We start from the raw sequence: 24,579 nt of genomic DNA on the forward strand, positions 1-24,579 counted from the left end.
GCTTTACCTACGGGGTTGCGGACGCCCCATGAGTCCGTCCCCTAAGGGGCTTGGGAACCACTTGGGACGCTGGCCCCTCGAGGGCGCTATGAGTCTCACAGTGACAATGAACTACGTGTCCAGAGCCCTGGAGGTGTAAGGAAAATGGCGTCCAGACTTCACATCCTCCCCCTCGCCCTGAGAAAAGCCCAGAGGTCTCTGGGTGGAGTACTCCCCACTGCAAATCAGAGAGACCTAGCACAGGGTCCCACATCGGATGCCAGCTCTCCCTTCTCCGAGTGCCATGTCTGAGGCACTAGACAAACAAAACCCTAGGCCAACCGCCTTCTGTACTTCTGTGTGAAGCAGACAGAGCCCACCCATCCTCTCTGAGCTGGGAGAACATTCCAACCTCTACAGGTCTCTAGTTGTTTCACCGGTGTGGGTCCCGTAGGCCTACTCAGAGTGAGTTCCCTTGGGAAAGGGCAAGGTGTCCCCTCCTTTTGCAGGCCCCTTGGTGATGAGCAACTTCTAGGAGTAGAGCCGTGCTGCTTCTATGGTTCACTGACAAAACTACTGCCCCAGCACAGCTTTCTGATTCCCAAGGGTGGGCATCTGAAGACAGTGACGGAGCAAAAAGAGAGATCTCTCAGCCGGAGACCCTGCCAAGGGTCCCAGGATACTAAGACCCAGCCAAGCAGAGCCTGGGCCAAGAGAGAGCCAGGCTGGAAGAGGGAGAGGAAGGGGGAGCTGCTTGTGGCTGTTTGTGAATTTCCTTCTTCGCTTAAACTGGGAAAAACCAGAAGACAAAAGGAGACATGGGGAAAAGACAAACCGCACTCAGGCTGAGGGGGTGGTTAAGAGAGACCAGTCACCACACAGGAGACTCGACTTCTAGCCCACTGCCACTGCCCTCTTACATCCCATGAGTGCGCCCCTTCCCCAAGGGAACAACACTTTAACTGGTCTCCCTGCCTCCCCTTTACTCAGAGCATCCTCTGCACATCCCTATTAACCTTCCTAAAGCACAGCTCAGAGTCTGCTACGCCACAGCTCATAAACCTTCAATGGCTCCCACTGGAGTCAGGTCAGTCTCCTCACCTGACATTGAAGAGCCACCATGAACAACCCCCACCTGCGTCTGCAGGTTATTTCCCCCCCCCTCCATGCTCTGCATCCATGGTCCTTGCCCACACAGGCCCAACTATGATTTTGCTTCTCTATTTCCTCCACCTGAATGTCCTTCACCACCTCAGAAAGGTGGGTTCCTCTGTCCCTTTAGGTGCCCGCCATAAAAGCCACCTACTTCCCAAGCCCTGGCCTGGTTCTCCAACTAAATGGGGCTTCTTTCTACCCTGAGATGATAACTGGCATGTCTGCTTTCTCCAGTCAACTGTGAGTCCTAGGGAATTCCCTGGCAGTCCGGCGGTTAGGGATCCGCACTCTCACTGCCAAGGGCCTGGGTTCGATCCCTGGTCGGGGAACTAAAATCCCATGAGGTGTGGCCAAAAAACCCCAAGAACTGTGAGTCTCAGAGGGTGGGGTCATGTCATGCTCATCTGTGTACCCCACCCCCGTTCCCTGCCTGAGCCAGCGCCTGGCACACAGTAAGGATGTGTTGTTATCGGACTGAAGGGCCGTAAGTTAAGTTACAGCCTGAGAAATGGTCTTTGAAGTGTTAAAGAAAAGGAGTATGAGCACAAGTCGAAGAGGATTGAGGAAGGCTGGGAAGTTTGTGGAGAGAAGAGGGAACAGCTCACTAAATACAGAAATTTCATCCCACCCATGGTGGTGCCCAGAGTTAGAAGGAAGGAGAACTGACTACCAGAGCCCATCTGGGCTGATTCCGTTTCAGCCCTCGTTAAAAAGGAGCTGGGGCTGCATCTGGGTGGAGTAGGATAGGGGCGCAGAGGGTGCTAGGGGAAGCAGCAATGTTTAAAGCATTTTTACCATCTGTTTCCTGGAGGGGAGGCGGGAAGGAACCTCTTAATGCACCCTGACCCCACCATCAATAGCAGAATTGAAAGTGACGTTCTGCTTGCTGGAGCACATTCAGTAAACAGACAAGAGCTGCCTCTGCTGTGAGGCCCAGAGCCTGGATCCTCGGGGGTACTCATTCATTTATTCATTCATTTGACAAACGTGAGTCAGGAATTAGGAACATGCCAAGCAGACAAAACAGACCGTGTCCGGGTCTTATGGAGCTTGCCATCTAGTTCGGGAGACAAATACATGCACCAAAAAACAAAAAACAACCCTGAGAGACAGTAGGCTGGAAGGCCTGATTTAGAAGGGAGCTGAGGCACACGTCTCTGAGGATGTGATTACCGGGGCTAAGACAAGATTTTTGTCAAGGGTACTGGGCTGGAAACCACACTCCTTTCCACCCTGCTCCCAGGCCCTGGTGGCCTCACCTCAGCTCACTTTTACAATGGTGGAAACCTTCAGTCTCTCCGTCCTCAGCTCACTCTAGGGTAGAACCTACTCAAAAGACAGAAGCAGCTGATCAGGGAGAAAGATAGGAGGGGTCCCCAGCATCTCCGTTCCTGAGTCCCTGAGGTGGCTGCGGTCATAGCACCAGCCTCTCTGGGCCTAGTCCCAGCCGACTTCACGGTTGTGGAAATCCTCACGTGTTGACAACCACCGACGTGCTTATTGTGTGCTGGTTGAGGGCTTATGGTTACCAGGAGACAAGAGTCTCTCTCTTCAGGGACTTCCCTGGTGGTCCAGCGGCCAAGACTCTGTGCTCCCAATGCAGGGGGCCCGGGTTCGATCCCTGGTCAGGGAACTAGATCCCACATGCCACCACTGAAGATCCCACATGCCACAGCTAAGACCCAGCGCAGCCAAATAAATAAGTAAATAAATAAATATTAAAAAAAAAAGTCTCTCCTCATCTCTCAATATCTCTAAGCCACCTAGAAATGCCTCTGCTGGCAAGTTCTGGGCAAATGTAATTTCAGGCAGAAGGCACGTGGAGAGAAGACAGCAACATACTCAGACACATGCCTCCTCTTCCCCTGCACCCCTTCCCTTGCAGAAGCTAGGGCATCCTGGGTCAGGGGAATTAGCACGAGACTTGGGGGTCACGGACACCACAGAACTTGAAATCCGATCTCAGTTCCTGTCCTTGCTTGATGGCTGTGTTACTATGGACAGACTGCTTAACCTCGCTGAGCTTTATCTGTAAACTGAAGCTAATGAGCCCTGCCTTTGCTTTTAAAGTACCAGGGTCCACTGCAGATGGAGTTCCTCTGTGCAGCCCCAGACCAAGCCTGTTTTCTGCTCTCCTCCTCTTGGACGTTCTCCCACATGGCACCTTAAACCCACCTTGTCCAAAGCTAAGCATCATTTCTGCCTCTGACCTGTTTTTTCACCTGCTTCCTCTGTGTCTGGGAAGACCCTCACCCACAGTCACCCCAGATGCCTCCTTTTTTCTCACTAGCTGCCTCCAGTCGCTCCCCAAGAGCTCTCAGCCGTAACTGCTAGATGTCCCTCCTTCCCCATTCCACGGAAAACCCTCCTCGTTTTTCACCTGGAGCATTGCAGCTGTTTCCAAGCTAGGCCCCCCCCTCTGATCTATGCTCCAAACTGCAACCGAGACACTCTGACCATCACTGCTTACAGTCCTTCAGTTTCTGCACACCAGCTTGAGGACAAAGCCCAAACTCCCTCATGTGACTCAAGGCCCCTGTGACTTACTCCCGATGACCCCTCTCTTACCACCACCTCGAGAGCACACTTTGCTAGCAAAGTGCCAAGAACGTGTCATGCGTGTCACCTACTTCCTCTGCCTTGAACCCTTCCCCTCCTTCTCTGCCCAGGTTAATTCCTAACCAGCCTTCTAGACTCCACTCAAACCTCACCTCCTCCACGAAGCACCCCCTGATCTCCCCAGGTTAAGGCAGGGACCCCTTTTCCAGGTTCCCTCAGGACCCACTGCTTCCCACATCAGAGAGCTCGTTGTGCTGTCCTGAATTGTCTGTAGCTCCCACTTAGACTTGTGCCTGGTACATAGTAGCTGCTCAATAAATGTTTGCTCAATGAATAAACACAGGAAAGAAAGATCGATTCCATTGAAAGGCAGTGGGAGGAGCACTACGATGGCAGGCAGACTGGGCTCCAGTCCCAGCAGTGCTGGCTTTGCCGTCACCTCCCTGTTGACCATGGGCCAGTCACTCGACCTGTGGGCCTTCCCAGTTCCTCTTTCCTTGGGTTTGCTAACTCCTTATCTGGAGGGTCCTGACGTCTGTTGCCCTCTACACACACACTTTGCGCAGGAGCATTCAGGTCCACCACCCCAAAAACAAGAACCATGAGAGTGGAGAAATGGTTTGTGCGTGCTGGGTGAGGCAGGATACAGGCGACAGCAGGAAGGATCAACCATCACAAGTCCACATCCGGCCAGCTGATGGTGGCAGGAACGGGCACTGTCACGTGCTGACTTTCCTCCTGGCTTTTGATATTTCTCTCAGTCTGGGACTGGGATGGGGGTTCCTGATTCTCTGCCCTTCCCCACAAACAGACCTCTTCCCCTCCCACCAGGTTGGTTAGCAGGGCCTGGGGTAGGTAGTTGTGGAGGCATCAGTGGAGGGAGCCGGAAGCTCAGCCCATCCCTCCCTGGGAAGCTGGGAAGCAGCTGAGGCCACAGGAGCAGAGAAGCAAGCACAGGCCTCTAAGACAGTGTGCCAGTGGCTCTGGATCTGACCCCCTGAACAAAACCCGGGGCACCCCACTTCCCGTCTCAGCTTCCAGTTTTCCCTGGCTCTACTTATGGGGAGACAGACCGGACAGGCATGGGGCTTGGGGCTGAGCAGAGCCAAGACTGGCCACGGCTTTATTCCTGCACCCACCCCTTCACTCTCCCTCCCTGCACATCGGCAGCTCCCACACACCTAGGCTGGCAACCATGCGGCGGGAACAAAGAAGCAGGCTCAGGAGGTGGCCGCAAAGGACAGGATGGCGGTTTTATATGTGGCAAAATACTTCTCCTAGGGGAGTACAGACGAACAGACAGACAGATGGGGGCACAGGACACCAGACAGGAAGGGGAAAGGTTGGGCAGTGGTCTCTTCTAACCAGTAAGTGGAAGCTGCACCCCACTCCCGGGTGGGGGTGGGGGGTGGGACAACATTGGCACAGGAGGTGGCGAGACAGGCATGAGGCACCCACCCATCCCTGAGGCGGGCAGCCGGGCAGGGCCCAGTCCTCGTTGGCACATTCGGCTCTCTCTGGCCCAGCTGGGTGCTGGTGGGGGTGGGGGACGGGGCTGCTGGGCTACGAGATGCTAGGCAGAGGGACGATCCAGGGCAGAGGGGGTACCAAGGCCTCTCCTGGGGGGCGTGGACATGGGTAAAGGACGGGATCACAAGAGGCAGATACAGAGCAGCAGCAGCAGCAGCAGCTAAGCCCCCCGGGGGGATCCGAGGTCCTGAGGCCCCAGGGGTGACGATTACCTCTGGGGCACCAACCCACAGGGCCTCTCCCCTGGGGCCTCAGGGTGAGAGTGAAGCAGTTTTTTTGGTTTCAAAATGAGCTGGACCAGAGTGTTCCATGGGCTCCACACCCAGGTGACAAGGGGATGGGGGGGCTCAGATGCAGAGGGGCCCCCTCTTCTGATGGCTGCAGGCAAGGGATGTTGTAGGCAAAGCTCATTCCTGGGGTAGGCAAAGCCTTGAGGCATGGAGGTGGTGGTGGGGGTAGCAGCATCTCGGGTTGCCCCCTCCTCAGGGTTCTAGGTCCTGGGCGGGCACAGGGCACTACATCTGATGCCTGCCAGCTTCTACCCAGACCACTCCCGAAGACGAGATCCCGGTGGGGTTTCCAATGCTGTAACTTTCACCTCCCAGACAATGCTGCCAGGAAGCTAGGGGGAGGGGTGGGCATGGTGAAGGACCCTGGATCTGGGGCTTGGGGAAGACAGCCCTCATGGGACAGAGTCTGTGGTCTCCCTCTCCAGGAAAAGCCCCCCTACCCTTCCCAAATACTCCAGGTTGGAAAAAGAAAGGGCCACCCCATTTTAGGACACTCATTTAGAGCCTGGAGTAGAAGGAGTTAAGGAGCTGCACCTTTTCTCTGGGCGAGGGGAGAGAGCCCCCTGAGGTGGGGAAGGGGATACTGCAGGAAGGTTGTCATTCCCCCCATGCACCCACAGCATGTAGGTAAAAACCTACCGCTGAGACTTAAGGGAGTCTCAGGAGCTGGTTGGAATGCTACCACCAAAGAAACCCCAAACGTTGAGCAAAGGCATCTGAAATGAGGGAGACAGCGCCCCCTGGAGGCAAGATACATCCGCAGTGGTGAGCCCCTCTGTCCCGCCCCTCCCCTGGGCTCAGAGGCCTTCCTCCCACTGTGTGGCCCCCGCCTCTCAGCGGATGTAGACGCCCCGCCCCCAACCCTGCAGCTCATTCTTGTTGCGTCCCAGGACTGGAGCCCCGCGCTCCGCGCAATAGCGCGCCTTATTCCGGCCGCGGTTCCGGTTGTTGGTCAGCTCCTCTTCATAGTCTTCCTCATCCTCCCAGGATCCCTGTCGGGCTGGTGGGGTGCTGCCCCCTGCAGGGTCTCCAAGCCCTGGCCCCTCGGAGGGGTCAGTCTCCATGTCCACACACGAGTCTCCCAGCTCCGTGTAGGCAGAGTTTCGGTTGCCAGGGGTGTCGGCATCAAACGTGTCTTGGTGGGACAGTGCGCGCAGGGTGCCCGCCCGGCCTGGCGGCTGGCTGCCGGGGTAAAGGCCTGGGGGCTGGCCCAGCTCTCCCGGGTACTCGTGCACGCTGGCGTGCTCCCCGGTGGCCCGTTCCAGCGACTGGTCCCCGGAAGCAAGGTATGGTCCCTGGTTAGCAGGCAGACGACACACACCATGCAGATCAGGCAGGAGTGAGAGAAACACAACAAAGCAAGGCAGGTTAGTGAGGGCACCAAGACACCCAGCCTGGCTGAAGGAGAGGAGGGTGCTGACCCTAGGGGATGGGCAGCCGGCAGACGGCTCTGGAGCCCAGCCAGAGAGCCAGAGGACAGAATTTAAGGCATTTGCTCCTCCACTAGGAGAGGGGGCACCGGACCTTCCTAAGGTGGGTGAAGGCATGAACTCTCCTGGTAACCATGGTAGAGAGCCCACGAACAATTAGTCATCAATTCCTCAAGGCACACATTAATGCTGTCTTGGGCTAAGTCATCGTTAACAGCTCATTAGTATTGCCACTTGTTAGTGGTTGATTGGGTTAGTCATTGCCTCCGTTTCCCAAATATACTAAGGGGGGGATTTCAGCCAGCTCCTTCAGCCCAACCAGACCCTAATCACAGGCTTCCGGAACCCCACACTTCCCCCCACCCCATTGCCTAGTCAGATGACAGAGTCTCCAAGGTTGATAGGATTCCTCCCCTGCCCCCAACAAAGACTCAAAGCTGCAGGCTGGGGAAGGCTGATGGGTCTCTATCCCCCACTGGCAACAATGAGATGGCCCAATGTCCTCAGCACCAGATGCCACATGAAGATGGCCGTAGAGGCTGCTGGGTAGAGTGCAAAAAGACCTGGGTTCTAGCCCCATTCCCTGCTACTTCAAGCTGTGTGACCCTGAGCAAGTGACTCCCGTCTCAGTGGCCCAGTGTCTCTGTGGTGGTGTGATGGGGATTAGACTAGAGCAGCAATTTCCAAACTATTCCCTGGAGATCTGGGGTGGGTGGACAGGGCAGAGTGCTTCAGGGGTCCCCATGGAAGTGAAATGGAGGCCAAGCCACTAGTTCCCTCTGAGCAGAGCAAGGATGCCTTGTCTACATACTGAGCTTCCACATAAGATTCAGTGAACAAGTGGGCTCTGGTGCTGAAAACAAATTTGAAAAGCAATGGTCTAGAATGACTTCATGGGTTTCTTCTGGTTCTAATCTGGAACCCAATACTTAATGGTTTGACCTCAGAGACAGGCCTTGGCTCCCATGGGAGGAGATCAAGAATGATTAGCAATGGTCTAGAATGATTTCATGGGTTTCTTCTGGTTCTAATCTGGAACCCAATACTTAATGGTTTGACCTCAGAGACAGGCCTTGGCTCCCATGGGAGGAGATCAAGAATGATTAGCAATGGTCTAGAATGATTTCATGGGTTTCTTCTGGTTCTAATCTGGAACCCAATACTTAATGGTTTGACCTCAGAGACAGGCCTTGGCTCCCATGGGGGGAGATCAAGGCAGGGTGGAGAACCCACAGGAGGGTCTTTCCTGGAATCTGTTTAACTGGGAGAAGGATGGAAGGTTCAACTCATGGAAGATGCTTCACTTTGGGTCCCTACTGAGAAGTCTCCTGAGATTAGGGCTCTGGAGGAGGGGGCAGTTTCTCTGGTTTGAACAGCCCTGCTCTGTGGGATTCCCTGCGTCTCAGGGCCCTTGGTCTGTTGCGTCTAAAATGCTGTGACCTCTGTTGGGTCTAAAATGGGTGTAGAGTCCAGCAAACATATTGATTTTCCTCTGTTTCTTCCTAGTCACTTATCCTACAAGGCCCCCAAGGCAAAAGCCCCCAGGGCCGCAGATATGGTCCTTTGAGACCAGGCCCAGGGAGGCCCCACCAGCCAGCCCCAATCCCATCAAAAACCACAGACACCAGAAACTGCCACTCACCACATTTTTTACAAAATAAAACTCTTCCCTTCCTTGCCCACGTTCACTGTGCTCAGTTCCTCAGTTCCGAGCCCTGGGCGGGAGGGGACATGGGCGGGGCACCTACACGGTGTGCTCCTGCTGCTGGGGCACCGCCCTGGCCCTCTGCGAGGCCTCCAGCCCTCCCCAGAAGCTGAGATTTCTCCTGAGTGAGGTGAGCACCTGTACCTGGAGGTTGGAGACAGGGGCAGGGCTGGCAGCAAGGGCTGCCGTAGCCATGGTGCGGTTCAGCAGCGGATTGGGTGGAGTGCTGCTGGGCGGGTGTGTGGCCTTCCAATAGGCTTCCAAGTACTCGGCCAAATGCTCGCAGGCATCCTCCAGCTGATTCTCATCCAGGATGATGTCAAACATTTCCTGTGGAGGCGGGGTTAAGGGCAGGGCTGGGATGAGCTGGGCCTGACCAAGGGGTGAGGGTGTGGCCTGGGGCAGTGGGTGGAGTCAAGGGGTCGAAGGACAAAGTTAAAAAGAAACCTCTGGATGTCCAGGAAGAGGAGGGCTCTTAGACATATAAATCGACAGAACTACAAGAGGTCTTGGTACCCCGATACTCCAACTCCCTCATTCTAAATATAAGGCAACCAAGGCGTGGAGAGGGGCTTAACTCCCCACAGAGAAGTGGTGCTTCTGGGACTTGAACATCCAGCACTCTTTTCCCTGCATCTCTGGACCCCGCCCAGGCATTCCCGGTCACTCTCTCATGCAGGCCAGAGGACACGTGGAGAACCCAAACGTTGCCCCTTCCCTTCCCCTGGGTCTGAGCACTTACGGGGGGACACTGCGCGAGCTTCTCCGAGGCTGCTATTTGCACATTGAGGTGTTTGGACTGAGACTTCCCTCGAGACTTGATGAGCCTCTGAAGAACCTGGTTTGTGGGGGGAGAAGAGGAGCTAGAGGGACCCTGCAATGCACCAAGCCGGAGAGGCAGGTCCTGGCTGGAGCCAGTGTGGAGAGACAGTATCGGGGCCAGGGGATGTTCCATGACTCTCAGCCCTGACCGCCTCTTCAGAAATGACCTCACCAGTCCTGTGTCCATCCTACACAGTGCTCAGGCTCTCTCCTGGGTCTCATGCCAGCCTGTCCTGGGAAGTTCCAGCAGTGGCTGTAATGAAGGGCAGTGATTCTCCTTCCCAACCCCTGTAACCTTTATAGGCTTCATTCTCTGGGCCAACTTCCCCTCCACGTTAACAGCAGTAGCCATCCTTTATAGGGACATGTGCTATGTACTGGCAGTATTCTGTGCTTTTTACACAATCAATTCATTTAGTCCTGACAATAATGCCATCATGCAGCCACTATTATTATTCTCATCTCAGTGATAACAGTAATAATGATGATAATAGCTAAACATAAAGCTACAACCTTAACTAAGTGATCAAAGTTAACAGCACCAATGATACAGCAAACCGACATCCTGTGCTTCCTGATGCAACGCACTCAGAAGGACACATCGCTTTGGTGATGTTCCTACCTGAAACGTAAAACCTAAATCTAGTCATGGGGAAACATCAGACAAACCCACGCCGAGGAACAATCTACAAAATAAGTGATCTGTACTCTTAAAAAATGTCAGTGTGTGGGGCTTCCCTGGTGGCGCAGTGGTTGAGAGTCCGCCTGCCGATGCAGGGGACATGGGTTCGTGCCCCGGTCCGGGAAGATCCCACATGCCGCGGAGCGGCTGGGCCCGTGAGCCATGGCCGCTGAGCCTGCGCGTCCGGAGCCTGTGCTCCGCAACGGGAGAGGCCACAACAGTGAGAGGCCCGCGTACCGCAAAAAAAAGAAAAAAAAAAATGTCAGTGTCATGAAAATCCAAGAAAGGCTGAGGAAATTTTTCAGCTTAAAGACTATAAAGAGATATAACAACTAAATGCAACACATGACCCTGGATTGAAGGGGAAATTGCTATAAGGGGCATTATTGGGACAACTGGTGAAAACTGAAGATGGACAGTATTTTAGATAAGATTTCTTAAATTTGACAATTGTACTGTGGTTATGTAAGTTACTATCCTTGTTCTTAAGAAATACATGTTGAAATATTTAGGGATAAAGGCATACAATATCTACAACTTACTCTCTAATAGTTCAGGAAAAAAGATACACATATATAAGCGCACATATACATAATACATACATACATAAAGTAGTGGCAAAATGTTCAAAATTAGTGAGTCTGAAAATTAAATTGTATACTTTAAATGGCTGAATTGAATGGCATGTGAATTTTATTTCAATAAAGCTGTTAAAAAAGTAGTGAATGTGAGTGAAGTGAATTCAAAGATAGTCCTACTATTCTTACAACTCTTCCGTAAATTTGAAATTATTTCAAGATAAAAATCTAAAAAAAAAAAATAGAATAGATACAGTGCTTAGTAGGTACCAGGCACTTTGCATGGTTAATTTGTTTATTTAATCTTCACAAGCACCATTTGAGGATTCCTATTTTGCAGGTGAGGAAACTGAAACATAGAGAAGTTAGGTGACTTGCCAAAAGAGCACAGAGCCAGTAACCAGTGGCACTGGTACCTAAACTCAGGCAGTCTGATTCCAGAGTCCCCACCCTTAACCTCAGTCAGTGCTCAGTGGGGGCAATGGAAGTGTCTGTTAACTTTCTAGTTCACAAAGTGTTTTTGCAGCCACCGTCTCATTTGATCCTTTCAACCACCCCAGGAAGTACTTAAATCCCATCACCCCCTTTATGCTCATTAGAAACTTAGGACTCAGAAAGCTTAAGAAACTGGGTGCTCAGGGACTTCCCTGGTGGTCCAGTGGTTAAGACTCTCAACACGGGGGACCAGGGTTCGATCCCTGGTTGGGGAACTAGATCCCGCATGCCGCAACTAAAAGATCCCGTGTGCTGCAACGAAGATCCCACAGGTGGCAATGACGATTCCGTGTGCCGCAACTAAGATCCAGAGCAGCCAAATAAATAAATATTAAAAAAAAAAAGAAACTGGGTGCTAGCATGAGATGTTAACAGTTACCACCTCTGGTTGCCTTCATCAGTCAGACAGAACTCTGGGCTCTTTACATCATTACCTCCAACCCTCTCAATAATAACATATGAGAATGATTATAATTCCCATTTTGTAGGTAAAGAAATTGAGGTGCAGGGGCTTCCCTGGTGGTGCAGTGGTTGAGAGTCCGCCTGCCGATGCAGGGGACATGGGTTCGTGCCCCGGTCCGGGAAGATCCCACATGCCGCGGAGCGGCTGGGCCCGTGAGCCATGGCCGCTGAGCCTGCGCGTCCGGAGCCTGTGCTCCGCAACGGGAGAGGCCACAGCAGTGAGAGGCCCGCGTACCGCAAAAAAAAAAAAAAAGAAATTGAGGTGCAAAGGCTAAATAATCTCCCCAAGATCACAAGCTCAATAAAATACAACCCAAAAAACCAAAACCAAGATTTAATTAATTAAATAAAATTAAGCCAATCAGAGCTAGGATTTGAACCCCATGCTGTCTTCTCATTTCAAATCCTTCACCTAAGCTCACCTTCCATGTTTCTCAAACCGCTACTAATGTCTAGGAGGGAAAACTAACGGAGCCACTATATGACCAGGAAGTAAATCAGCCTTCCTACCAATTTCATCTCTATCGAGGCCTACATGAAGGCGGTGCAGCAAAAAGGGCTGAAATCGAAAGACAGGAAAGGTCTTTTCCCAGCCGCCAAGTAGCTGCGTGACACTGGGACAGAAAGCACAGAATTCTTTCTGTTTTCTGGACTCAGGAGAAGTCAACAAAGTAGAGACAGGGGACTGGCCTGCATGACCCTAATAATATTTAAAATAGTTAATACATGACAAGGGGGACTTCCCTGGTGGCGCGGTGGTTAAGAGTCCGCCCGCCAATGCAGGGGACATGGGTTCTATCCCTGGTCTGGGAAGCTCCCACATGCCGCGGAGCAACTAAGCCCGTGCACCACAACTACTGAGCCTGCGCTCTAGAGCCCACGAGCCACAACTACTGAGCCTGCGCTCTAGAGCCCGCGAGCCACAACTACTGAGCCCACATGCCACAACTACTGAAGCCCGTGCGCCTAGAGCCCGTGCTCCGCAACAAGAGAAGCCACTGCAATGAGAAGCCTGTGCAACACAACGAAGAGTAGCCCCCATCACCACAACTAGAGAAAGCCCACGCGCAGCAACGAAGACCCAACGCAGCCAAAAATAAATAAATAAATAAATGCTTTAAAAAACAAAACAAAAAACATGGCCAGGTATATTATACCAGACCCTTTGCTAAGTGCTAAGTATTCGCATTAGGTCGAATCTTCACAATATCCAGACAATGGAGTTCGACAGCAGGGAATCTGGGCTCGAGGAGATTAAGCCACACAATTAGTAAGCAGTACTTGGGGTTTAAACACAGGCAGCCCAACCAGAGCACTCCTGTCTCCAATAGGGTCAGACTCCTGCACCCACCTTGGGAGAGGTGATCTTGATGTAAACAATGATGGGGGCCAGTGAGGTCTTGGAGAGCTGGGCTGGGTGGTTGATGGTGTCGGCATCCAGGGCAACCAACTGAAGGGTCCGGGCCAGCTCGAAGATTCGCTCGATCTCGCTCTGAACCTCAGCTGGGGGAATGGAGTCATGGGGCAGGCGGAAATGTAAGGGGGCCTCCCAGGAGGCCGGGGGCAAATAGAGCATTTCCGGAGATGCCCCCCTCCCCCCCCACATCTGGCCCCAGAGCAGGGGTGCAGGTGGGGTTAAGGGGTGGGCTCACCCAGGCTGGAGCGTGTGTTTGAACGCTCGATGATGATGTGTTTGCTGGGGTTGTTGAGGACTGAGCGCTTAGCCAGGGAGATGTCCGCTGTCACACGAGTGATGGAGATCCTGGGGGATGGGACAAGAGGGGCCAGGGGTCAGGGTGGCCTAGAATGCCCTGCCTACTCCCCAGGCTCCAGGACAGCCTCTTATCCCTCAGTCCAAGAGTTCCAGGATTGTCATTCAAGCCATCCTGCCCATCCCCAGCAGCAGAGAACCATGGTGGGAGTGGACAGCCAGCTCCCAGGGTCTTACCTGCCATCAAACCGATGCTTCAAGAAGTCAAATAAAGCTTTCTGCATCATGTCTGTAACCTGAGGTTGGGGGGTGGGGTGGGGGGAAGAGAAGTCAGGTGTTTAAAGCCCCTCAGGGAAGGTGGACCGCTAGGTATTTGCCCCCTGACATTCCATTTTCTTCTTAAATCCCTGAGATGAGTAAGTCCCTGTTGGGGGGAGGGGGCAGTCCTTTTGAGTCTGAGGGGCCTCCACTGGGGTCTCTGATTGCAAAGATCCTTTTAGGTGGGATCTCTGGGAGGACTTCTCTGGCTTTTGAGAGGACTAGACCCTTCTGGGGTCTCCCTGGGGGTTGGACCCCCCATGGAGGGGGGTGTCTCTGAAGGTATGTAGCCCTCTGGGGAAGAAACCCTGGGAGGGCCCTGCTGGGGGATCTCTCTGGGGTCTGAAGACCTTTCTATGGAGTCTTTCTGGAGGTCTGGGCCCCTCTGGGTCCACTCGCCTCTAGGGGCTCCTACCTCATAGCCCTTGAGCGACGGTCCCACCAGGATGATGGGCCTCATGGAAGGTACCACGTCATAGGGGGGCACATGCTCTGTCTGGGGGGGGAAGCAGGGAGGGGAAACCCCAGAGTGGAGATGGCATTAGCCCCTCTTCCCCCACCTCCAGGCTCCCCCATGCATCCTTTCCTCCCCCTGGTCCCAAAGTCCAAATGTGGGGATCGGGGCGGGGGTGGGGAGGTATGGCGAGGAAGGGTTGGGGAAAAGGGGGGCAGATATGGGAATGGGTGTTAGAAGGTCCCCCTAGCTCATCCCAGGGGGTGGGGAGGGGGACACAGAAAGCTGTGATACTCACCAACTTCTGCTTCTGTTTGGCTGGGTCCAGAGATTGCCAAGAGGAGGGCGGGGGAGGAGAAAGGGGAAGGTACCCAGGCAGGGGCAGAGGGCAAGGGAGGAGCCAGGACAAGAGAGGGAGGGAGAGCGGGCAGACGAGGAGAGATAACAAAGCATGCGTGTTAGTGACAGACAGAGCCAGAGAGAGGGGACGGGACCCCGTGCCAAGGGGGAGCCAGAGGTGGCCCTGGATCAGGGCTGGGCGCAGGACTGACAGCCAGCCCAGTGAACTTGGGAATATTCGGACATCCTGTACCCCCTTTCTGGGTCTTGGAAAAGAGCTGGGAAGAGTGACAGCCTCTAATTTGGTGCCCATCTCCTGGCCCCAGTGCGGGCCAAACTGCCCATTTTAAGGGTACGTTAACTGCCCTGCTCAGCAGCCAGGAGACCCCCGTGTGCCCACCCCAGCCCCGTGGAGTCCGAAAAGGGCCAAGAAGGTCACCATTCCACTTTCCCCTTCACATGTGGCAGTGGGGGCAAACACGGCCTAACCCACTGGCAGTGAGGGGGAAAAGTCAGGTCTCATTACCCAGACCCTGCTTTCAGTCGAGGGGCGGGGGCAGCCTTCCAAGAGAAAGGGTGCTTCCACTGCAAGAAACATCCCTTCCGGGGAAGTGGGCCAGGGTGGAGTTGTGCGTGGAGACAGACGTGCCCATTCTCGGTGTCATTCTACCCTTCCCTCCTCCTTGGCAGGAAGGCCTGATTCCCACAGAATCAGGCTGAGACCACATCGGAATCCATTCCAGCCCCCCTCCCCCGCCAAAGCACTGGGCTCTGACCTCCCCTATCACAAGAACCCAGCAAGAATTACCTTCTTGAAGAAGGGGATGCGCTTGCCGTGGGGTGGCGGGGTGGTGACACTGCTAACGCTAGTCTTGGCAGAGCCACTATGCTCACCGAGCTCTGCCTCCTCATTCTCTAACTCCAGGGGGTCTAGTTCAAAGGCTAAGTTAGTCATTTCATTACCTGGACCGGAGAGTCAGGATGAGGGAGGAAGGAGGCGAGGTGGGGAGGAGTGAGATGGACATGGAGACACAAGTACAAAACGCAGGGATGGGATGGGGAAAAAAGAAAGAAGAAGAGGTGAATGGAACAGGGCTGGGAGAAATGAATGGGGGGTAGGGGGCAGGGCAGTCAGGCAGAGAGATGGAGCTACCAAAGAAATGGGAGAGTAGAGACATGACAGAATGGGCGCTGAGGGACAGGCCCGGCTTGTGGGGTGTCCTGCTCTTCATGGAGGGGGTACCACCGGAGGTGTCTGGAGGACTCAGGATTGGGGTACCCCCAACTGCAGGGAAAGGAGGGGACAGGCAGTGGGGAGACCACCCCGCCCAGGAGCTCCACCCGACCCCGTGGGGTGGCGGCAGCTCTTACCACTGGCAGGGGGCGTGGGGCGGCGGGTGCCAGTCACCACGTCTCCCAGACTGGAGCTGGAGTTGTCACCTGATTTGCTGTGTGGGCAGAGAGGCAAATGGAGCCGTGAGCAAAGGACGTGGGCGTGAGGGTGGGGGATCTGTTCTCTCACAGGCTGCCCCCCGCGCCCCGCCCTCATTTGCCAGCCCCACTGGTGATGCCACAGACAGTTTTGTGTCCTCAGGGCAACGCGTCAACCCTCAGGGCCTACTCCTGGCTGGCTGGCTGGCCTCTCCCGGAGGTGCCCTGGCCCCAGCCAAACACCTGGAGCTGAGGCGGTTCTGGCGCAGCTTCTGTTCCTGCAGCAGGCGCAGGCTGTCCAGTTTGACAGGGCTGGGGATGAAGCCAACCTCACAGCCCTCCTTCACCAGTCGCCCAATCCACCAGTCATTATTGTATTTCTGCAAACGACAACGGCAGGTGGGGTGGGGGAGACCAAGAGGGAGATTAGAGGTACAAGCCAGCAGCCAGTTCCAGGGGACACCACCCCCAGCCTTGCCTACCCCGCCCAGGGGGCGGCACCCTCAGCCTTGCCTACCCCGCCCAGGGGGCGGCACCCCCAGCCTTGCCTACCCCGCCCAGGGGGCGGCACCCTCAAACAGCCCTGGTACCAGCCTCTGATTACAGCCCCCAATTCTCAGGACTCTCCGGAACCAGCATCCTCTTGTGCCGTGGACCACCCACACCCCCAAGCACATCCCTGTTCTGAGAGTCCTTCCTCCCCGATGTGCCAGCTCTACCCCGGAAAGGCAGGGAGAGAAGTAAATGCTGACACCTCCATGTGCCTGGCACACTGCCACCCCACTGACAGGCCTCATCACAAACCCTCCCAACAGCCTTGTGACCTAGGCATTACCATCCCATTTTACCAATGAAAAATGCAAAGCTCAGAGAGGTGGAAAGATTTGCCTAAGGTCACACAGCAGATTTAGCCCAGCTCTGCTTAGCTCAGAAGTCTTTTTCCACTAGAGGTCTGACAGCCCCTCTCCTGGCACCCACTACCCTGCCCTCCCTCCAGATGCCAACACATCCTCCCCACCTCTTTGATGTGCAGGAAGTCCTTGGGCTCGAAGGTGATGGCCACTCCCTGAACAGGCACCTCATCCCCTAGAGATGGGTTATAGCCGACATTTGTCCGCACAGCAAATGCCACTGGCTTGGTCTAGAGGAAGATGACAACCAGAGGGTTAAATCACAATGGGATGTACAACTTCCTGACTGTGGTGGTGATTACGGAGAGGTTTGTTTTGTAAATTGTTTATTAAAGCATATACTGTACACCCTACTATACATAAGATAGATAAACAACAAGGACCTACTGTATAGCACAGGGAACTATATTCAAAATCTTGTAATAACCTATAATGAAAAAGAATCTGAAAAAGAATATACAGATATATGTATAACTGAATCACTTTGCTGTACACCTGAAACTACACAACATTGTAAATAAACTAGACTTCAAAAAAAATTTTTTTAATATTATGCAGTTTTTTACTGCATATATTAAATTTCACAATAAAAAAAAAAAGCAAACCATAGAACTCAGTCCTCTCAGGGTGGAGGGGGGCATCAGGGAATGCTAAGTATAGGTGGTGGGAGAGCCTAGAATAACACCAAGAAGGAATAATAATAATAGTAACAATAACAATAAGAACAAATAATAGTAATAATAATGATAGCAGCTCCTGTGTAGTGTAACAGGTACTGTGTTGTATGTTTCACACCCATTATCTCATTTATTTATTACAAAAACCCTATGAAGTTAAGTACTATTACCATATTCATTTTATGGGTTTTTTTCTTTTCTTTTTCTTTTTTTTTGCTGCGCCATGTGGCTTGTGGGATCATAGTTCCCCGACGACCAGGGATTGAACCTGGGGCCACGGCAGTGAAAGTGCTGAGTCCTGACCACTGGACTGCCGGGGAACTCCCACCATATTCATTTTTAATGAATGAGAAGACTAAAGTTCAGAAAGGTTAACTGACTTGCCTAATATCACACAGCTAATAAGAGCCCAGAAAATTTGACTCTAGAAATGAGTGGAAATGTTTAGCTCCTATTATGTGTAGAAATTAGGCACTTATTATACTTTATAAGGAGGCAGGTATTACAGCTTACACTTTACAGGTGAAAGGCAGAGGCACATCAGAGGGGTACATGAGCTAGGAAGTGGCTAGGCCAAGACTTGACCCTGGGTCTGTCCAGGCTGTCTCTGAGGCCTGGGGTAAGGGAAATAATGCCAGCACAGCCCTTCCCATCTTTCTCACCTTGGCTTTCTCGAGCTGGGCTAATGCCTGGCGCTCTGCCTCCTTCCTTAAGGCTTCTCGGTCCTCCTCCAGAGACACATCGGAGTCTGACGGACGGCTGGTATAGGACTCTGCTGATCCCTGAAAACAGACAGGGTCAGCTCAGGGCCACCGCTGCCTCCCCAGCTCCTGGGCCTCGGAAGGCACCTGTCGTGGTTGCCTCAAGCCCCAGCCAGCCCAGCATGATACCACAAGGGCTAGGAAGAGGTGGTATTAGATGGGAAGAGCCAGAGAATGAGGTCTGCAGGCCCCTGGAAAGAGTGTGGCCCTAGGAAGGGTGACAGCAGCAAACAGGGGATTACGGCAGGTCCAAGGACAGCTGCTTGGGGCCCAGGGAGGGGTAGGAACCTGATAGGGGCACAGCGCAGGGGTGGAGTGCCAAGGGACAGTCTCCACTCCCTGCTCCTCCTTCCCTCCCCTGCCCCCAGCACCGGCTGAGACAGACTCAGCACAGGCCCAGTGAGTCCTTCCAGGGGCTGTAGCCACCAGCTTAGGCCTGAGCTCTCGGCACTGGCGGCAACGGGCAGCCTGCTCCATGGGCTAGGGCCACACAAAAATTTGCCATTTTCTGCTCAAGGGTGAGGAAAGATAGAATCCTACCTCCTCTTCCAGAAGCTGGGGAGCCCCAGCCCTCAGGCTCTCATAAGATACAAAAAAGAACCCAAGATTCCTGGGGTGGTGCAAGAAGAGGCAAGTTAAGAGAAGGACACGAGCAGGCCTTTCCTCAGTACTAGGGCTGCCGGCTGCCAGGGTTAAGGCAGCCTCAGAAGTCTGGGTGTGCCAGGAAGCAGGCCTTGATCACACCGACCATCCCAGAGCACAAGGAACTCCCTCAGTGATGCAGGCACACGTGTAAGACACGCACAGCCTGTCCAGACCCAGGGCGTGAATGAACATGCTAATTCACGGATGTGCTTGGATGTGCAACTTCAAGGGTATGTTCTATGGTATGTCCTGGTGTGTATGACTGAATGCATACAGGTACACGTGTATGCATACGGGGCGGAACGGGTGGACGCCCTCAGTGTCTGTGTCCCTGAGGGCATGTGAGGGCAAGAGCCAGGAGGTGTGGATTTGTGTGACCGTGCAGCGGTGGTGTTGCTACAAAGGGCAGGAGGGGACCTGAAGAAAGAACAAGACTGCAGAGGTGAGGGGGTTCTTTCCTGAAGACAGAAAAGGGTCACCTGGCCAGGAATGCCCATTAGCTTCGTATGGAGGGAACCTGGGAAAGAGAGAAGACCAATTCCCACCTCCCCAGAGCGCCCTGGTGCACCAGTGAATGCAGCTGCCCATCACATCATGAAAATGGGAGAGTGGAGAGGGGAAAGGTGGGGGTGGGGGTGGGGTACTAAAAGAAGCTGGAAAAGAGATGCAAAGGAAAGAGAGTGAAAACCAGTTAATCTACCAGTCTCCACCCCTCCTGACGGGAGCACTCAGAGTCAGAAAGACGGATGCCAGGAGAGCCAGGGGAACAGACCCAGAGATGGAGTGGCAGAGAGACACTTACTGACCCCAACACACACGCAAACACACATACACACACCCCCCCAAGAATGGTGGGAGACAAGGAAACAGTGAGGCAAGGAGACAGGCTGGAGTGAAGGCCTCCCACCAGCTTTCCTGAGGGGCTGCTCCCACCTCCCCCCACCTTCACTCCATCCCCAGCTCACCACTACGAGGGTCCGGTTGGGCGCCTCCATCCCGGTGCCCTCAGTGCCTGCCCCTGCTGGCCTAGGGGGTGGCCCAAACTGCCCGTTCCCCCAAGGGGCTCAGGTTACAAGCAGAGTTGCTACATGTGCAAACTGCTAGGGTATATTTAGCTCAGAGACGTGGCAAGGACTGCCCCCCCCACTCCCTGCCACCTACAGGGGGTCAGAGCTGGGGAGCTAAGAGGAGGAAGGATTGGAGACTGGGGTCTGATCCCCTGGGTCAGCAAACACTGAAGGAATGAGGCCCTTTTCTGTCAAGAGGGGGTCCACTGAGCACAGTGTCATTCTTCCTAGCCTCGGCCCTGGCCCAGTCCTGCAACACGGGGGATGAGGGAAAGATCAAAGAAAGGACTTCGTGTTTGTATGGAGATGCTGGGATGAAGAGCCCCTTTCCTGACCCTCTCAAGTCAGGCCCGGGCTCACATGTGCCAAGTGTCGTGGAGACAGAAGAAGTGAAAAGAAGGGCCTCTCTCCAATCTGTAGTGGATCTGCCTGGCATCACCCTCTCTCTCCTGGCCTGGGGGTGGGGGTGGGCGGCTGACTTCCCTACTGTCCTCTGCCCTCATATGCTGCCCATTTTTTCTTCAACGTACTCCTTTCCTTGTCTGATCCTAAGCCCCTCTTGCCTTTTTTGGGTACCAGGCTTTGTTGAGATGCTCTGTAGTCATAGCAACTACATGGCTCTCTCACTGCTTCTCCCTGAGCCTGAGATGGCCTGGGGTTGACAGTTAGAACAGAGATGAGAACAGCATCTTCCTGACGGGAGAACAGAAAACCCCAGAAAGCCATTCAGCTACACTACCCCCCTTCATTCAGGGATGCTGGGCTAAAGTCCTCTCTAATATCAACTTCCTCCTGCCTCTCCTCCACCTCCCTCAACACACTTTCTCTCTCTGTGTATTAAAGAACAGTCACATCTGGATGTGAGGAGGGTGTTTCCCTGACCCATACCTAATCAGGGCTCCAGGGACCCAAATGTCCTGGCTCCTCATATCTTAGGACCTGCCTCTACCCCATGCTGTCACAGATTCTGGGGGAGGACATGGAAGGAGACAGCCGGCAGGGGGAGTGGGTGACAGCCTGAAGCCAGCTAGAAGGAGGCAGGCCAGGCTGTCCCTGAATGAGATGACGCAGGCAGGCAGGCAGCAGGGGCTGGTGTCTGGTGCTGGGAGAGGGATTGGGTGGGGGCTGAGGGAGTGGGTACAGCTGACAGTATATGCAGAGGAGGTCATGGGGTATAAGGGTATGGGGTGGTTGTGGGCAGGTGACAAATGACATGGGGGAGGGTGCCTGGAGAAAGCCTCAGACCCAGCTCACCAATCCTGGTCTCCACCAACCAGCCACCTCCCTCCTCTCAGCCCAGCCTACCCATTACCTGGCGGACAAAGCTGTTGGATGTTGTATCCGAGGATGTGCTCCCATCCGACCTTTTGAACCGCCCTTTCCTCTTGCTGTATTTGCCCTGGAGAAGCCAGGAAGGGACAAGAGTAGAATCAAAAAGGCCCTTTCCCAACCCTCATCCCATCAGGCCCAGAACCACAGCAAAGCCTTGGAAATATCATTCCCTGATCTCAACAGCCCGCCCCTCTAGCTTCTTCCTGAGATGGTACAGCCCAAGCGGGAGGGAGAACCCAGACCACAGCCATGGGGTGGGGGACAGTGAAAGAGAGCCCTAGGAAGCACACACAGAAACCCCCAAACCAAGACAGAGAGGTTGGGAAGGGGGAGGCACTGAGAAGCTGGAGACTCATTAGGCAGCAAAGGTAATTGAGAAGCTGGGCAGGCTGCAGAGGCCTCAGGGGGAAGGGAGAGGCTGCCTGCAGTGCTGGGGGCGCGGAGAGAGCCCCTGGGAAAGTTCCCCTCCCTCTCTACCTCAGCTGGAGCAGAGCGGGGCTGAGTGTGCCTGTGGCCCCCAGAGAGAAGAGGATTCGCCAACCCAGGCCCAGCTTGGCTTTCCCCATGCCCAACTCCTGCCTTGTTTTTCGCAGAGTGGGGAGGGGAGTTGCAGCTCTCAGCTCTTGGAGACCTAAAACTAGATTCCCAGGGAAGGGTAGGGGGCGTGGAACTGTATTTGGAAAGTAAACATCTAACCCCAACCCTGACCCATGGGGGCAGATTTAGCACCCTGCCTCCAACCTGGTAGGACTTCTTCTCAGCCCGTCCTCACAGTCACAGTGATCAAACTTCTCCCCAAGGGGGCAAGAGGGATCAAGCCCTCTAACCCTCAGCTGCCAATGCCCACGTCCTGTCCCCATGATATCCATCAGGCTGCATCAATCTAAATGTCCCTTGGCCCTGCCCCAAGATGAGTCTAGGACACAGCCCCACGCAGGGCCTTGGAGAAGAGTTGCTCACTCCCACAGGCTGGGCTCCTGGCTTCGGTGGCATGGACACTGCCCGACCTCTCACGCAGCCACCCATTCAGGTATCTCCAGGCCTCCTGTAAAGGGGGCTACTTCTTTGCTCTCCCCAACTCAAATATACACATTGGCCCCCAGCCTGTCTAGAGTGGGGTGGGGGGGAATCTTTGAGGGTTCAGGCCCTCCAAGCCCCTGCCCCCAGCCTCCATCCTAGAGTTTCTTTGCCAAAGAAGCTAGGTAAGCCATGACCAGGCTAGAGGCTCTGGTTCCTTGGGCCTGAGTACAAGGAGGAGGGTGGATAGATGGGAGAGAAGGGCACCTGGGAACCCTTTGAGAATCCTCCCTCCCATCACCTTCTCTCCAGCAAGACATATCTCCAACCTCGAGGACTGAGGATCCCTATGAACTTAAGAGGATTCCCCCAGTGAGCCCCAGACTCTTTCAGACCACGACCACTATCCCAGGCAAGGAAAAGGGAGTGGCACCCAGAGGGACAAGGGACAGCTGAAAGGAAGGCCCCAGTCAGCTGCCTCCCAGGCTCCAAGGGGCCTGGGGTGGAGAAGGGAGGTATTTTTAGGTCTGACCTGACCCCCACACCCCACGTGCCTACATTATCATGGTGGTTACAGTTGCTCCAGGCTGACCACAGCAAGAAAAGAGTTAATGCTATCCTAGCCTTGGGGTGTTGCCAGGTTGGATAAGGACACGTCCCAGAGAAATCCCCTGGCACGACCACCCCAGACCTTGCTGGTCACTCCATGGGCATCCTCCCTACCCACGAATACCCCTTTCTGGGGGTAACCTGGGGGCACAGGAGAAGTGTGAGTGAGGGGGGCGGCAGACCACCCCCATCCCCACGCCCCCCAGGTAACACAGTTTCTTCCCCTCCAGGACAGTGAGTTGGCATCCATTCAACTTTCCAAACTTTGGAGGCATTTTCTGGGGCTGGGGGGCTGGGGTGGAGGAGGGACAACGTGGGTGTTTGTTGGGGGAGGGGAGGTGGTCCAATATAGGGGTGGAGCTGAAGTGGCTGGGACGGGGGCCTGGCCCGGAGCTGGCCCCTTCCCCACCCTCGAAGGCCAGTGTCCGCAGCTCTGAAGGCCTGCTGGCACCGCCCGCTGACCACCGCCTCGGCCACCCCCGCCCCACCCACACCCGCCCGGCGCCCCTGAGCGTGCTCTGCGTCCCCCCTTTGCCTGAGCTCTCTCTCTAGCTTCCTTCAACCCCCGGGTCCCCCCGCCAGCACCCACACTCTCAACCCACTGGAGCCGGTACCCGAGCAGCAGAGACCCTGACGCGTGGGAGAGGAGGAGGCGAGGGTGACAGGCGGCCCGACCGCCTCCTCCCCGCTCTGCCAAACCGCAGCACAACTCCCGGCCAAGCGCCCATCAATCATTCACCGGCAGAGCTGGGGGGCGCACAGCCCTCTCCCCTGGGCGCCGGGCATATAACCCCTTTTTCCCCGGCCCCCCTCGATCCGACCCCACAGGGCCCGCGGGACAGGCCCCCTTCCCTCGATCCCGGCCACCACGCCTCACCTGTGGGCTGGGGTCGAAGACCTCCATGGGGATCTCCTGGGAGGATGGGTAAGGGCCCCGGGACATGCTGGTCTTCTGGACCATGGAGAGGAGCCTCCCCTCCGGCCGCCGGTCCGGCCCAGCCGGGCGCCCTCAACGCATGAGAGAGGCCGTCGGAACCGAGAGCAGCGCAGCCAGCACCCGGTCGAGCCACCTGGCCCGGCCTTCGGTTGCCCTCTTCCTGCCTTCCCTCCCTCCTCCCGCTCTCTCCTCTGCTGCCGCCGCCTCCTCGGCCCCTGAAGGCTCAACATCTCCCCCCGCCCCCTCCGCTCCCACCCGCCCCTCCCTCCCTCCCTCCCTCCCTCTCTCCCTCCCTCCCTTCTCCGGCCCCGGCCCCGCCCCTCGCAGCCCCTCCGCTGGCTCCGCACAGACAATGGGAGGACGGCGGAAGGGACGCTCCCGGCGGGCGCTAGCCTCCGACTGGCCTAGGGTGAGGGTGGCCCATTATGGGGGAGATTAGAAACCCGCCAAGGGGCTGAGAGCAGGGTGGGGTGGGGGGGTGCCGTATACCAGTGGATGCCAGGCGCGGATGGAACTGAAGCGCGGATTAGCATGGCTGGCACCGCCCCCCTCTTCCGTCCCAAACCGCTCTTCCTAGCTGGTCTCCCCATTCCACTCCAGCTTGGGCCACCGGAACTTCACGGCCCTGGTGATCCTGGGACCCGGCTTTAACTCTTTTCGCCCCACTGTGGTCCCAGGGCGAC

At 55.0% G+C, this 24,579-nt stretch overlaps 1 protein-coding gene across 2 annotated transcripts; it reads right to left on the reverse strand.

Moving 5' to 3' along the window:
- Positions 1–1,769: 1,769 nt before the first annotated feature.
- CACNB1 (calcium voltage-gated channel auxiliary subunit beta 1) lies at positions 1,770–24,147 on the reverse strand. 2 transcript variants are annotated; one of them, XM_089901185.1, is made up of 14 exons: positions 23,837–24,147; positions 21,314–21,400; positions 18,191–18,310; positions 16,959–17,081; positions 16,184–16,320; positions 15,881–15,957; positions 15,318–15,472; positions 14,132–14,212; positions 13,636–13,694; positions 13,340–13,449; positions 13,039–13,190; positions 9,391–9,486; positions 8,793–8,978; positions 1,770–6,808 (listed from the first exon to the last, which is right to left on the reverse strand). In XM_089901185.1, exons 1-14 carry the CDS (start codon positions 23,918–23,920, stop codon positions 6,347–6,349), a joined length of 1,929 nt encoding a protein of 642 aa, XP_089757311.1. In that variant the 5' UTR covers positions 23,921–24,147; the 3' UTR covers positions 1,770–6,346. The 2 variants fall into 2 exon arrangements, with proteins under 2 accessions (XP_089757311.1, XP_022413640.2); XM_022557932.3 differs by lacking the exon at positions 15,318–15,472 and adding an exon at positions 14,469–14,488 and having other exon boundaries at positions 23,837–24,144.
- Positions 24,148–24,579: the final 432 nt, after the last annotated feature.

Source organism: Delphinapterus leucas, chromosome 19, assembly GCF_059928025.1.
Source record: "Delphinapterus leucas isolate spDelLeu-1000000601 "Yukka" chromosome 19, BTC_Dleu_Yukka2, whole genome shotgun sequence".
Lineage (NCBI taxonomy): Eukaryota > Metazoa > Chordata > Mammalia > Artiodactyla > Monodontidae > Delphinapterus > Delphinapterus leucas.